The 15,155-nt window shown below is 45.7% G+C and overlaps 1 protein-coding gene across 2 annotated transcripts in view; it reads left to right on the forward strand.

The window, feature by feature from the left end:
- Clnk (cytokine dependent hematopoietic cell linker) overlaps positions 1-15,155 on the forward strand; it is a 169,791-nt gene that overhangs the window by 81,032 nt on the left and 73,604 nt on the right. For both annotated transcript variants that reach the window (XM_060365389.1, XM_060365390.1), the window contains 2 exons: positions 108-179; positions 10,414-10,442. In XM_060365389.1, coding sequence (XP_060221372.1) covers positions 108-179; positions 10,414-10,442 — 101 coding nt within the window. The remainder of the gene's footprint in view (positions 1-107; positions 180-10,413; positions 10,443-15,155) is intronic.

Below are 15,155 nucleotides of genomic sequence, written 5' to 3' on the forward strand. Positions count from 1 at the left end.
TAAATCCGACTGGGGGGGGGCTGTTTCTATGAATGAATGCACTTCATTAATTTTTCCCTCCAGCTCCTTGCTGCTTTCCAGCTATAATCTATTTTCTCTCATCCCAGGGGCAATAAGAGGACAACAAAAGAAGAATTCAGTGATTTGAGATTCCAGAACTTCTCACTGCTGAAAAATAGGTCAGAATACTTACTTATTTATTATTAAAGGAATGAAAGTTTTAATTCTGTGACAGATAAACTGACGATCACATACACAGAGAGACACACACACACATTCATTATACAGTGACACACAAGAGAAGCTCACACATACATAGGCTCACAGACAGAGACACGCAGAGAGAGAATTATATCCACACAGACACATACACACATACATAGAGTCATACACAGAGACTTACATACACATACACATGAAAACAGCTATCCTCATTGGATTACTACACAAAGTTGAAGGAAGGGCTTGAGGTGGGCTGGCCAGCCAGCCAGTGTGTGATTCACGGCTTGACTGAATCACACACAGCTTTGCTGGGCAGGGATTCTCCCACAGTCAACCCAAGTCTTTAGACAGCTCAAGAGGGACTCTTTAGGGACCCTCTGTCCCTCTCCCCCGAATGACTAGAACAATGAGTTGTCCTGTCCCCTCTGGCCCTAAATGGCTAGGATAATGGGTTGTGCTGTCCCTCTGCCCCAGAGTGACTGGGATAGTGGGTTTTGGACCCTAACCCTGAAACCTGGTGCTTGGAACATGTGATTCACCCAGAGCGGCCTCTACGCAGCAATACCCAAAGGTCTCCTTATGCTGGTACTCCTCATCTAGTTCAAGTCAATCTTATCTATGTGTTCTCCAGGTCCTACTATGTGCCACTCTGCCACAGCTCTGCAATCCTAAGTCAGTTCCCTCTGCAGAGTAAATGAATGCCCTCAAGACAGAACAGACAAGTTATTTTTCACAAACATTTTTTAAAAAGGGAAATTTGTAGCTGCACTCAGACTTCTTTAATGCTTACATTACACACATTTGAATAATGCATTTTAAGTCTGTTTTTCTTATTTCTTGACAAAAGCAAGAGATGGGGAATGGAAGGGTTAGAAGCCTTCCTTCCAAGAGAGAGGGTTGAAGCAATTACATACATCAAAGTAATATTTACAGTTACATTTTAGGGGGAAAAGACAGAGAAGAGAGGAGAGTTTTGTTGTTTTGTTTTTTTTTTTCCCCCAGAAGCAAATTATTTCAGGATGTGTCATAGCATGCTCAAGATATATTAAAAAGAGCAACTGATGATGCTTCTGCAACCTGTTCCAGGCCATTTATAAACCAATTTTTTTTAAATTCCCATATTCACACAAATCTCTGTACCACTGCATATTTTATAATGAAAGCATTATATGAATACAAATTAGTTTTTGAGATGTATAAATCAAATTAAAATGTCTGAAAACGACATATTTCGGTCCACTCTCTTACTTTAGTATCTGTTAAACCAACGCGTTCATTTCCGATAAAATGACAATCACTGGCATGGAGCAACGGAGGAAGGGGGGACGCTGCTGATGGGTAGTGTCACTATGCGTGTCAAGTCCTCTGGGCCTGAGCTAAAGCTTCAGCCAACACGCTAGCTGATGGTGGGGCTTCCGGGAGCTATCGTGAGCTGTGGACTTTAGAAACGTTATTTGGGAAAAGTTGGTTCCTCTTTACAGCTGAATGCCCTGCACTCCAGACAGTGTGATATTTGCGGAGAGAATCAATGACCCCTGTAGTGCCTGGACCATAGTAGACTCTCAATGCATAACAGTCAGGGAGTACTCAGTATGTGCTCGGTTGCACCTTAAGAGCTTACAAAGTAGCTCTGGACCCTGCCAGTCATTCTCAGTCTCCCGTCCAAAAGCGAGAAGACAGAAAGTCCTCCCTGAAGCTGCACAGAGAGTTATCACATGGTCATGATCAGCTGCAAATAGAAAACAGCCCTGGTGCTCATCTTGCTGCCTTCACGTGGTTAACGTGGGTATTAACTCTTTACCATCCTCCAAGTTGGAGTATCCACCGACTTCTCAGTAAGGTACACCTCTAAACTTAGTGCTGAGGCCATATGGGCCCAGCTGTGCAGACCATTCCCACATCCATAATCTACCTACAACAGCAAGATAAGAGAGTCCTGCAGCCTTTCATGGTCTGTGCCTGGCTACACTGACAGCAACCACTTCTCTTGTGTGTGATACCCATGAACATAGAGACAGAAACACACCTGCGAGTGCTTTCCAATTGAGACCACACTCAATTGGTATCTGGCACTGGCATGCCGTAGACACCACAAAAGGAGTGTGTGTAAAGTCAACATCCACAAGTTTGATCTGATTCAGATAGCTTTACTTCTATTTCCAAGTATAGAAAACAGCCTAAGGAGGTGGCCCATTATGGTCATCATCACAGGAAATCTCAGGCTAGATTTGAATTCAGAATTGAACTCTAATGATCAGCACACAGCTGGTCTTCTCTGTCTGTGGCTTCCCATCTATGGATTCAACCAGCCACAGAAACATTCTGCACTGAACACATGCAGCGCTTTCTCTTCCTTCTTCTTTAAGTCCTGCTGTCTGTCAACTGTTTGTATCATGCCAATATTGTATTGTTGTAAGTAATCTAAATCGATTTGAAGTCTACAGCAGTAATGCATAAGGTTATATAGACACAAATATGAAAGTATTTGTTAAAAGAGATTTGAGAATAGATTTTGGAACCCACGAGTATGAGGAACCAATGCTCTGCAGACACCAATGACAAGTGTGTTTGGTTTTCTGTTCCCAAACATGACTAATCGGTTCCTGTTACAAATATCCTGTCAAAGAGGAACACAGGCATTGCACTACTGTTATCACACCACATCAGGATAAGGGTGGTGTGTCCTTCAGTGGTCCCTGGAGGCTGGGCCTGGCACCAGCGATCTTCACATCCCTCAGAACTCCGGAAGGCAGGATCTCAGACTCCAAGATCCTGGGAGAAATCCAAGCATTGATGGATGGTCAACTGGGTTTAAATCAGCCCTCCCGTGACTCAGATACCCGCTCAGGTTTGAGAACCTCCGTCAAAGGTTTCACTACTAACATCTCAGGCCATAAAGCTATATATGAGAGACTTTCTGGTCTCTCTCCTGTGCTTCCATTCTGGCTGAATGGCATCAAGTGGATGGAAGGAGATTAATGTCATGAAGGACCATGGTGTCCGAGTCTCTCCCACTATAATCATTTCTGACCCTTTACATGGACTTTTTTAAGGTCCCTGTATTAAGCCCCAGGGATTGTAAAATGAACAACACACAGCTCTGGCCATGAGGATGCTCCATCCGTGATAGGGTGGAAGGGTTGGGGTACAAAAACAGAAAGATACCACTCTTGTAAGGCAGTAAGTCCTGTACATGGCAGAAGAGAAACAGACCCCATGGGTCCCAGAGACAGGATCAGATAAATCCAAATCCAGACTCCAGCATGCAGCAGACCCAATGCTCCAATCCCTTCCTTCATTTCCCACAAAGGAATTTCTCTTTCCTGCTTCAAACCTGTAGCAACAGCCCTCTCCAGGGGACAAGGTGCAGATGGCTGTGACTTCTCAACACCCTGAAGGGACAGTCCTCACCCTTAGGAGACAGGAGCCTTTTCTATGCACAAGGATGCCCCCTGCTGGGTCCCTATGTAAGAACAGGAACTGGCTAGCACTGTTGCCTGTCTGCTTTTCCAGACTCTGGCTTTGTCTTGCCAAACATAGCTGCTCTGGGACTTCATAGCACTGAGAGATCCCAAGGGTCACTTACTGTCTCCACTCCACTGTACAGAAGATAGGGCAAGCTTCCAAGTGACCTCCCCTAGCAAAATCTTCACTGAACATCCAACACACTCTCTGAGGTTGCAAGCATCCACTGGGGTGCCTGTCATCTTTTCTCTGAGCCACGACAGGCTCTTAGTAGTAGTTGCCAGATAAGCATCTGAAGAAAGAGGCCAAGGAAATGTGAACATAAAGTCAAGTCATGACAGCTTTATAGTGCTGAAAATCCAGGTTGTTGGAGACATCACTGTGCCCAGGGGCCTTTTCAGTGTCAAGTGGATAGTGGGTACACTTAAATGGATGGCTAAGAGAACTCTAACCCGGAGACAAGTCCCAGTAGGAGTAGGGATGGAAGGCAGAGACCAAGCAGGGAGGATCAAAGAGAGAAGAGGATTTCCAACTCCTCGGTCCACTGAAACAGCATCCCCGCTAAAGTGGGTATGACAAGCCATCCTGCTCTCAGACTTGCCTGCTCTAGCACCCATTCAGATGACCAGCTCCATCTTCAGTTTTCAGTCAGAGGCATTCCCTGCTTGTCTGAAGAGAATTGTAACTCTCAAGGGCATGCTGCCGGTCCTTAAAAGTTCATCAATAAAAGTAGCCTGTGAGTAATCATATGTAGCTTTCTAGCTTTGCTGAGCTATAGCACTAGATCACAGAGCTGGGGGAGAGGTGGTCCTGATGGTTCCTAGGTAAGGGAAAACTGGGGGTGGTTACAGGTAAAACCAGACACGGGGACTTCTCAAGACATTTGTCCCAAACAATGTTCACAGAAATGAACGAGGTGAAAGGATTCTGGACTTGAGTACTGTAGAGTATGTGCATGTATCAAAATAGCCACAGATATGTGTGGTCATTATATATAAAAAAGGAAGATTCACTAAGAGAGCCTTTGAGAAACAGCAGGCCCATTTGCCCATTTATCAAATAGGAAGCTAAGATAGTTGATTTCACCTTGTAGAGATTTCATCGGCTTCCAAGTACCATGGGATGGAAAGCCCTCCTCAGTTTCCACTGTAGTGAAATGTAGACCTTCCCCATTCCAAGGGAATTCAGAGGTTTTGTGTAGATGTGTAAAGGAGAGTCCTACTATGTTTGGCTCCTCTATTGGCCTTGTTGGGCTAGAGCATGGTCTACAAAGCATTTCTAGGTCTACATCCTCATGGGATGGTAAGGATCATGCCTCCCTGAGTATGTGCACAAGGCATGTATCCTCTCATCCATCTAATCACTCCTGGTTATTTACTAATATGCTTATGCATATGGGCCAAGCTCCAGGCACCACATGGGATTCTCGTCTCCTTCTAGGGACCACTATAGCTAGTTTGAGAACTCAAGATGGGCTCCATTCCAGTTGTGTGCTTGAATTCAATCACACAAGTGTTTGTCTCCAGGCAATACAGGAGATTTTTGTGGTCACTTGGGAAATAAGAAAGACACTCATATCCATCCTTTATGCTCTCTCCCCCACACTGTTGGAAACCCCAGTTGGCCCCTTTCCAACCAATCCTGCCTTCCTGAGACACAGCTTTGCACAGCTTCACCATGCCAAACTCTCTGCTGTACCCCTAGTCACACTAGCCTGTGAACTGAGCCCTGCAGTTTCTTCACCCTCTGAGCATCCTGTGTCTAAACCTTAACTCCACAGTTCTCTAGTTGGAACTCACTCCTCTGATGGGTGTGAAGCAGTGACTCCAGGGGAAACTAACTACAGCCATCCACCTGCAAAATGAAAGGCGTTGCTAATATCTGTAATACCTCATTTGACACAGCATTCTACAAGAGTCCCAATGAGGAGACAAAGATACTGTTCCCCAGGACAAAGTTTGTGTGAGATTATTTTTGGAACATGCTCAGCTACGAATGCAGATACTCAAATCAAGAGGGACAGGACTGTGTATTCTCTTTCACTTCTCTTTGAATTGAAAACGTGTTCAGTAACTTCTAAATACATCAGTTGTCTTTCAAAAGCTACAGAATTTTATTCTGGAGTAACCTTCCAATGCGGTGAATAATGCTTAAATAAGATGTAAAGTTAAAAGTAGTCGCTCTTGGAAGCTTGGGTGATGAAGAAGCTGATGATGTAAGATCGCATGGATCATTTCCCCCAGGGTTTGCTGCCAAATTCCAGGGGGCAATGAGTTATTAGTCTCTATTCCAGGAGCTCAACCCTGGAGACAGGGCTGAGTCCCATCTCTACGGGACCCAGATAACACATTGTCTATGCTGTATTGCGATGGATAGGAGGGACACAGGAACACTGTCTGCACCCTCACATCCAGTGTGCCAGGCAGCGAGAGAGGTGGGGGAGGGGCAAGTTTGTTTTCGTATCCTTTAAAAATTAAAGCTCATTAAATGCATTAAATTATTTAAAAGAATTAAAAATTAAAAATCATTCCGAATTTAAAATTGATTTGTAATAAGCTTCCATATCAGAAAATCACAGACTTGGGAGGGCCAACCTTGATCATCCTATAGTTCGTGAAGTTGCCTGCTACAGTGATGACACCTGCCACACACTCAGGAAATGAAGAGGAAGGGAAACCTGCTTCCTTCAGGCCCAGATGTGGAGTGGAGCCAGAGTGTGAGAGCAGAGGATGCTGCCAGTCTTGTGCTCTTTCCAGCTGTGGCCCATTTGCACATGGCTATGTTATTGATGCTGTTGACAAAAGGAAGCCAGAATGCATCTTGTGATCCCCTGGCAAGGGGCAGCTTGCTAACATGCTGGCCTCTCCAGAGCACAAGGCAGACTACATCAAATCCCCATGAAGTCAGCTAGCGGCATCTTTCATTTGTCACCATGGGCTGTCAGGCTGCAAAGAGCATTAACACGGGAGCCTTTACAGAGAGCTCGGCAGCTGCTAGTGTCAGGATGATGTCCACACTCCATCCAGACAAACCCACAGTTACCAGCCTCCCTCTTCTTCCATCTCAGGCAACAGTGCCAGCCTCCCCACTCCCAACCCCCAACCCATTTCTCCAGCTTTATAGATCATAGCAGCAGGCTCAGCTGGAATAATAGCCCCCTTCCCTGTTTTGCTGAGGCTTCCTCTTGCATTGACAAACAGAGAGCCCCCAGGGTGCAGAATCCCCGAGGACATGACATATGAATACCCAACCATCTTGTCGCAGCCCCACCCAGAGAGAGCCCTGTGCAGACAGCCTTGGCAATGGGGAGGAAGCTTCCAGATGCACAGCCCTCTGCAAGCTGTGTTGCTGCTCTAGGCTTGTGAGTAACAGGAACTCCAAGTGGAAACCTGACATCAGCAATAGCTTCTTATGCCACTCTAGGCGGGTTAAGTTTTAGTTACATCTGCAGAACAGAAGAGAGAAATCCCATTGGCCTAAACCTATGCCAGAAACCTACAGGTTTCTATTGGCTCCAAACGCTTTCTCAGCCCTCTGTGTATTACTATTTGTGTATAACATAGAAACATATAACATGTGATCAGCTCTCAAACGTGCAGGCTGTGCACACAGCACCATCTCTAAGAACTGTTCTCTTGTAAAAACCAAACCACGGTATGGATGCCACATCATCCTCCCACCCCTGGCAGCAGCCCTCCCGCTCTGTGTCATCAGAAGAGCAATGCTGGATAGCATCTGTTTTCCTCACACATCTGTGCAGTATGACCTATGGCTTTCGAAAGTCAAAAGTAATAGTAGGAGCTGGCCTGTTACCTATTTGTAACCCCAGCACTCGGGTGCTGAAACAGGAGGATTGTGGAGAGTCCAAAGCAAGGCCAGCCTGGGCCACAGAGAGAGCCCTTGTGTCAAACAAACAAACAACAACAAACAAAAAAAATAAGTTAATTGATCAATCCATAAATATAAAACAAAAATATTTCACTGGGGGAAAAAGAAATTGCAAAGATGAGTATAAGTATGTTAAACTCTGCAGTAAAGAAATGAGTCAAGTTAGTGCCCAAAAAGAGGTGCTCAGTGCTTTTTTGGGGTTATTGCTTTTTTTTTTTTTTTAATCTCTTGTTCCATTTATTGTGTTTCAAAGGGCCTCAGCCCAGAGTCTGAGGAAAGGAAGGCCATCTACCTCTGCTCAGGCCTCAGCTTTCCTGTCTAAAACCCTAGCAAATCTGACCACAAGATCAACAGAGTTCCATTCTAACATTCCTGGGGAGGCCAAAGTTAGAAGACAGTGAGTGTGAAGTCAAGGTCCTCCCTAGGACCTGCAAAAGACCTTGCTCAGAAGTCCCGGGTTCATATCTACATCCCGCCCTCTTTGGAATCCTAGCCTGGAGTCCCCGGGATACGTGCCCCATTCTTAATGAACTCGCTGGACACCGTCACATAAACGCCTTTTCTTGCACAGGCAGGTCTGGGAATCTCGGAAGGCCTCATGAAAAGCAGGGTGTCCAGGTAAGGGGCCGTGAGTCTAGGGTGTACAGGAGAGTATTCACTGGCCCCACGGGCATGATTTGCTTCTCACTAGCTAATTTACTGTCCGTTTCTGCTGAAGCTCGGGAAACTTGAAAGGGCACCAACTGCTAACCACAGGACTCCGGGCTGCACACTCACGGTGGCTCCCAAGCGAGGCTCACCGCATCCCACAGGCATGGCAGGGAGACAGTGTGGCTGGAGCAGCAGCAGAGCTTGAGACAACTTCCTCGTCTCACAGTGGCTTTCTGGATCAGGTTATTTACACGCATCCCTGTGCCCTGTTTCTTGAGGGCACCAGTTCCCCAAGGTCGTTTGGAAGATGGAGTTAGAAAAGAAACGGCATCAGGTCAGGCAGTAGTCTGGGCTCCTGAGCTCTGGTCTCCTGGTTACTGGTGCTTCATTGCTTAACTATTGGGTGCCCAACGACCCAGCCACAAGATAGGACTCATAAATATTTACAAGCAACATGTGTTGCGATGCTCAATTAATTGCAGCTGTGACGCACTTAGAGAGCCTCAGAGGAAAGGTGTGCAGAGAGAGCCAGGGGTTATTACACGTGCAAACAAGTCAGCTCACAGAAGCAGCAGCCTTTGGAGCTTTCCATTGCCCTGGGGCTTTTCAGACCGCAGCTCAAATCTAAGGAAAACTTGCACCCAAGAGGACATTGTCCAAGGGTGACATTTGTGACTCTGCCAAGAACTTGTCATCAGAAAATGAACAAAGACATGCGCCAGTGATTTACCAAAGAGGAAATGCATGTAATTATTCAAACTCCATAGTCGTCTCAGAAATGAAAGAGGAGCAGTAAGGACCGGGTGGGAATGTGGATCCTGGTGTTGAGACACAGTGGGTGCCCGCTTCACAGTCAGCGGATGAGGATGGAAGTTAATATGTAAGTTAATACACAACCATCCAGAAAGCACCTAAGAAATGAGCAGCTAGGGGCTGAGGATGCCCACACTCTCTGGTGCTTTCCTTGGTCTACAGTACTGTCTGTCCATGGAGATATCCAGAGATGAGGCTAAAATGCAAGGATGGGTGAGTTTCGCAGTTTTGTTGACAGTAGTCAAAATTAGCAAGAACCTAAGTCCTCTCCAAATGTGCCACACAACCAAAAAGTGGGTTTTTCGATAACACTACATAATACCATGTCACAGAGACATCCTACATATTTTTCTATCAAGTCATTTACACACCTGTGTGGCTTAATGTGTGCATATGTGCATATGGGCAGAGCACCGATGCGATCCTCATGACTTGGGTTCTGTGCCTGAAACGCACCAAAAAAAAACCCAGTGCCGTGACAGGCATCTGTAATTGAAGATGACAGGTGGAGACAGGGGCAATTGCCTAGCAACTCATAGGACAGGCCATCCTGGAACATATAGCATAGAAATGAGATGCCTTGCTTCAACAGGGTGAAAGCAGATAACCAAATCTAAAGAGTTGTCCTCTGATCCCCACACATGCACAGGAACAACCACACACACACACAGCACACACGTATCATTCACGTATACACAATAATACACTGCTTCTATTTTAAGTGTGTACCTGTATCCTCGTTGCATGCACACATGAACATGGTATTGATTTTTTTCCTTGATTTTTTTTTTCTATTTTCTATATTGCCTCTAACAAAGTATCACTTCAAGTCTACAGTAATACAAACACGAAGGACTTGCTCCGTGTTTGTATTACACAGACTGGAGCCGGGTGGGTGACTGCTCAGGGGGTAAAATAATTACCTTGCAAGCATAGGAACCTGGGTTCCATTCCACATAAAAAATAAATAAAATAAACGTAAATAAATAATTTTTAAAGCAGGAAGCACATGTCCACACTCCAGCCCTGGGAAGATGGGAGTCAGATGACCCCTAGGGCTCATTGGCCAGCCCAGCCTACTCTGTGAGCTGCAGCCCGATGGCAGACCCTGTTTCAAAATGGCAAGGTAAACCATGCCTGGGGAATAAGCTTAGCTGTTTTTTGACAACCACATACATGTGCACACACACACATGTATCCATACACATGTGCAGCTACATAGGCGTGGACACTCACACCTATGCGCCTGCATAGCTGTGGACATATGTGTGCAATTTTCGAAGCATGAGCAGTGAAATGCATCTCGGGAGTGGCCACTCCTTTGGAGATGAATTCAGTGGCTAACACTCATGTTTGTTCTCTTTCCCTTCCTAGGTCATGGCCACGCCTCAGCAGTGCCAGAGGTGAGTCATGGGGTTCCGTGTCTTCTGCGTGATGAGATGTCAGACTGGCCTACCGGGTTTTGCTTTCTATTCTTTCCTGAGTCTCTTTCTTTGTTGTATGTGTGAAGGAGCAATGACTACACAGCCCTGATGCCTGGGCCTCTGTGGAGAAGACTCGAACAGCTTGGGGAATGAATTCACTAAGATGGCTGGTGCTTGGACACTGACAACTAGAAGCCTAGAGCCCTGACTTGGGCTCGGCTTGTTACACACTGGTGACAGGGTTTTAAGAGGGTGCATTCCAAGAAGAAAGAAAGCCCAAAGAACAGCAACTCAAGGGACCAGAACAGAAGCGAACAGGCTTCTTGTGGTCTAGCCTCAGACATCTGGAGCATCACTTACAGCATAGTTCTAGATTACAGGCAGGTTATACGTGTCAGCCTGGATTTCAGAAAATGCATGCATCTCAGATGGCCGTGTTTGTGCTGATAAGTTTAGCACCTGGTAACGTGCGCTAGCTTCTTGCAGCCTTTCCCTCCAGCTGCCCAAGGGCAGAGCTGCTCTGTCATGCCCACAAATCTGCAGATGTGTGGGGATCCTGGTGCTCACTCAGTTGTGCACAGCCACGGGCAGAGTGCTGCACTGTGGGCCCGGGGTTCCTTCCTCTGTGAAATAGGTAGGCATCCAGGCAACTAAACTCTCCTCACCAGCAGCCAGGCAACTAAACTCTATTGTATGTTTCCCTACAATACAGCTGCAGCAGGGAAATGGCACATCCCATACAACCCCACTAGAAAAGTGGGACTTCCTTGTGAGGCTCCAAGCAAGAGAGAAAAAGAGCGCTAGGCTAGAAGAAATGTGCCAAGGACTGAATGAATTGTGGAGGGTTCTGCCCCAATGTGGAGAGGTTCCTTGCAGGGCTGCAGTGTGCACCCTGCACTCGGCACAGGCTGCAACAGAAGGTGAAGTGTGAGACTGACCAGTGGCTGATGCTTGGTACTCACCCTCTCCCCTCAATCTGCCCTTGCTAAGCAACCCTTTAGGTCTGAGTCCCCCGATGTGGCTGCCTCCAAACTGTGCTGGAGTCTTCAGTCTCAAATATAGTCTCCTCCCCAACCCTTCACCCTCTCCCATCATCCACAGGAACCCTGGAGGAGACTAGAAAACTCTGAGGGGCTCTGTCCTGAGCAAGAAAGCTGTTTGCTAGACACATTCGCTGGTACCTTGGAATGTACGAGTGAAATGGCCTGCCAGTAGTTGGCTGTACTGCCTCCTCCTTCTCAGGCAGAAGCGGAGAAAAACTGAACAGTTTTCTAGAAACATAAGTAAAAGAAAGGAGATTTTTAGAAAGTCAACCGGGATAAAAACGTGCAGGCCTGCCCAGCTCTAGGTGCTATTACAGAGTGGTCAAATGTCTACAATGCTCTAACAGACTTGGGGTAGCTAAGGCCAGGCATGAAGGCTGATGCCAGAGAAAGGCCATCTCAGGACAGCCACACACCCCTAGGTCCTTCGTGGCATTTGCGTTTTTTCACCAAAGGATTCATTGAGAACCTGGTAGCTCGTCCATGAGAGGAAACGCCTTGCCGCCATTTTAACTGAGGACTGGGATTTTTGTCCACACCCGTGAGGTTGTTGACAACTTGCTTACAAAAGAGCAGGCAAGAACAGAGCTTGCACAGTGTGAACAGGTACATCTATGCACAGGGTGGGGAGAGGGCGAGAGTGTATGTGTGTTTACAATAAGAAAAGATATATTAACATACTGTTGTGTGTGTCTGTGGTTATCTAGGTATCTGTGTGTGTCTCTATGTATGTGTATCTCTGTCTATCTATCTCTCTCTGTCTCTCTCTGTATCTGTGTGTGAGTGCACGCACACGCTCATCCGTGTGTCTGTCTGTCTTTCTGTGGTTGTCAGTTTGGATGTCTGTATGTATCTCTCTATTTGTATTTGTGTGTCTTGGAGAGGGAAAGTCTGCAATTAAACATTCATATCAGTTGTGTCAGTAAAGCGACATCACTTCTCTTTTGCATATCTGTGTCTTATAATTTCTCCTACAGAAACACACACCTTAAGGTTGTAGAAACAGCCTATCAATAACTGAATATTTAACAAGTTCCTCCATACCTGGAAAAGACAAACACATTCTGGGATTTAAATGACGGGTCAAGGTAGCTGCTGCCTCAGAGGTATGCATGGTGCTATATTGTCCAACAAGATGAACTTGTGAGTTACCTCCTCCTGCTGCCTAAGAAATGATATCACAGAAGAGTTTATAGTTATAGACTGCCTTGTCTATAAACTATGTCCCTCTGTCTTGGCTTGGGATTGGGGGAAAAAAGATATTTGTTGATTCTATTAAAGAGATAAGAAATTTAATTTTTCTAGAAACATTTGGATTTTTCTTCTAGTTTTATAATATAACAAGTATTAAAGGTTGTTGTTGTTTTTTTTTTCCTCCCACCCTAAAAAGAAAATGTAATAAGGATTTTTAAGACTAGAGAGCAAACCAGCACGTACAAAATATGTGGGCCTCCAGCGACCCCTGCTGGCCTATTTTAGGGATTGCAGTAACTGAATTAAATGAGCTCTATCAGTCTGACTCCCCAAGAAGTCACAAATCAAGTTAACAGCTGAGCTGAAGCAACGCACTCACTACATTCCTGGAAGCACAAGACATAGTTTTGGATCACAAAACTGGCAAGCCCAAAGACTAAGTAATAGAGCTGACTTCAGATTTCAGTGTACTTTAGAACCACAGCAGGAGCACATAAAATCTACAGCCCATCCCCAGATTTACACTTTGGCTGGCCTTTACTTAAGCTAAGCAAGCATTATTTTTAGCAAGATAATTTCAATGCAGGTAGTTCTAGAATGTTCTTTGTAGACTCACTTGAAGCTCCAAGTATCTTGACAGTCCCCACCTAGAAGTTTCTGTTGGTTTAGACACCCCCAGTTTTAGTGTAGGGATTCTGCAGAGCCTCGGGGAATGTAGATGGGCTGCCTCTCCTTCACCACCTATTCAGCCGGTTTACCCCTGGTCCATATGTGGTCCAAGGTGACAGCCATAATAAAAGAGAAATAAAATAGTAAAGTCTGAGAGACCCAACCAAGCAATGTAGATCATAAGATGGAGAAATAAAATCTTAGAGAAGGGAGAGACTTTCCAGGGAAATGAAGGGTGAACATTAGGCCTGCTCTCTGGCTCCCAGGGAGGGTTTTCTCTCTGGGTTTGAGACTCTGAATTGCCAGTTCTTGGTATCAAGGCAAGGAACTGTAGATCAGCAAATAAAACTGGGAGGCCCCCAAACCTATAAGTCTCCCTCTTTCTCCTTCCTTGGTGTGTGCCAGGCATCTTAGAACCTTGACTAGCTTAGCTGTAGGACTGATTTCATTATACTCACATATGAGTAAGATTGTCTGAGAAATTAGATAGGCTGGCAAGAAAGCAGTAAGGTAGAGCTCAAACCCACTACAGTACACATGGGGTTGTGCAGCAGCAAACAATGCTGTCCCTGGTCTTTCATCCACTACAAAAGGCATCACCAGATATTAGCGGCCACTGAATCTCTGAGCATCACTACTGAGGAGGGTCTGGCTTGAAGAATATCTGTGGAAGGCCAGCATTTGGATGTCAGTGGAGTTGAATGCTAGGAAAGCCACACAAGCATAACTTTGAAATAAGCAACAAAGGGTGCAAGCTCTCAGGCTGGAACTGAAAGCAGGGCTGTAGACTTGGGCTGGTTCAGCTGTAGGGCTGAACTTGAAGACAAACACAGAAGCCAGCATAGTATTCATGGTAACTGAGCCAAGAAACCGTGTGCTGCTGTCTGGAAGCTGGGAAGTGATTTTCTACCTTGATGACACAGACTAAAACTTGCCAGCAGCCATTTGGGATACATATTGTTGAACCATTCCACAGAGTAACATTAGTTAACCATGGTCATACGTGAGGGTATTCACCCAAGCCCATGTGATCAGAAAGTGACAGATCAGGATTTGAACGTAGAACATCCTTTTAGCCTTCATTGAAATGTTGTTTGCCTTTCCCCCCAACTTTGGTTAGGGGTGTTGTTTTGTTACTGGCAAACTCGAAAGCTCACATCTCCAAGGAGCTAAAACATTAAAGGCTGCAAGACATGTGAAAACTTCACAGAGGCTCAACCGTGAGAAACAGTTGTTATTTTTTTTTTCTTACATAAGGCAAATCCAGAAATAACCTGCCAAGAGCCTGTGGGTATCTCTGCTTCTGAGAGGTTTCTCATAGCCAAACATTCCTCCGTCTTATTGCTCCCTCAGAAGTGAGTCACAGCTGAAGAAGGACCCTGGCGGCTGTGAAGTGATTCTCTCCCTAAATAACATTGACCAGGACTTGGACTCTTGACTAGAGGCAGCACCATGTGGCCAGGAGCCCAGCAGGCCTCAAGTATCCAGTGGATCCAGGGAAATCCCAGATGCCTTTGCTGTGGCACATTCAGAGATGGGCAGAGTCCTCCATTGCTGGTGGGAATGTAAACTTGTACAACCACTTTAGAAATCAGTCTGGTGCTTTCTCAGATAATTAGGAATAATACTACCTCAAGATCCAGCTATACCACTCCTAGGCATATATCCAAAATATGCTCAAGTACACAACAAGGACATTTGCTCAACCATGTTTGTAGCAGCTCTATTTGTAATGACCAGAATTTGGAAACAGCCAGATGTCCCTCAACGAAGGAATGGATACAGA

Source organism: Meriones unguiculatus, chromosome 12 (assembly GCF_030254825.1).
Source record: "Meriones unguiculatus strain TT.TT164.6M chromosome 12, Bangor_MerUng_6.1, whole genome shotgun sequence".
Lineage (NCBI taxonomy): Eukaryota > Metazoa > Chordata > Mammalia > Rodentia > Muridae > Meriones > Meriones unguiculatus.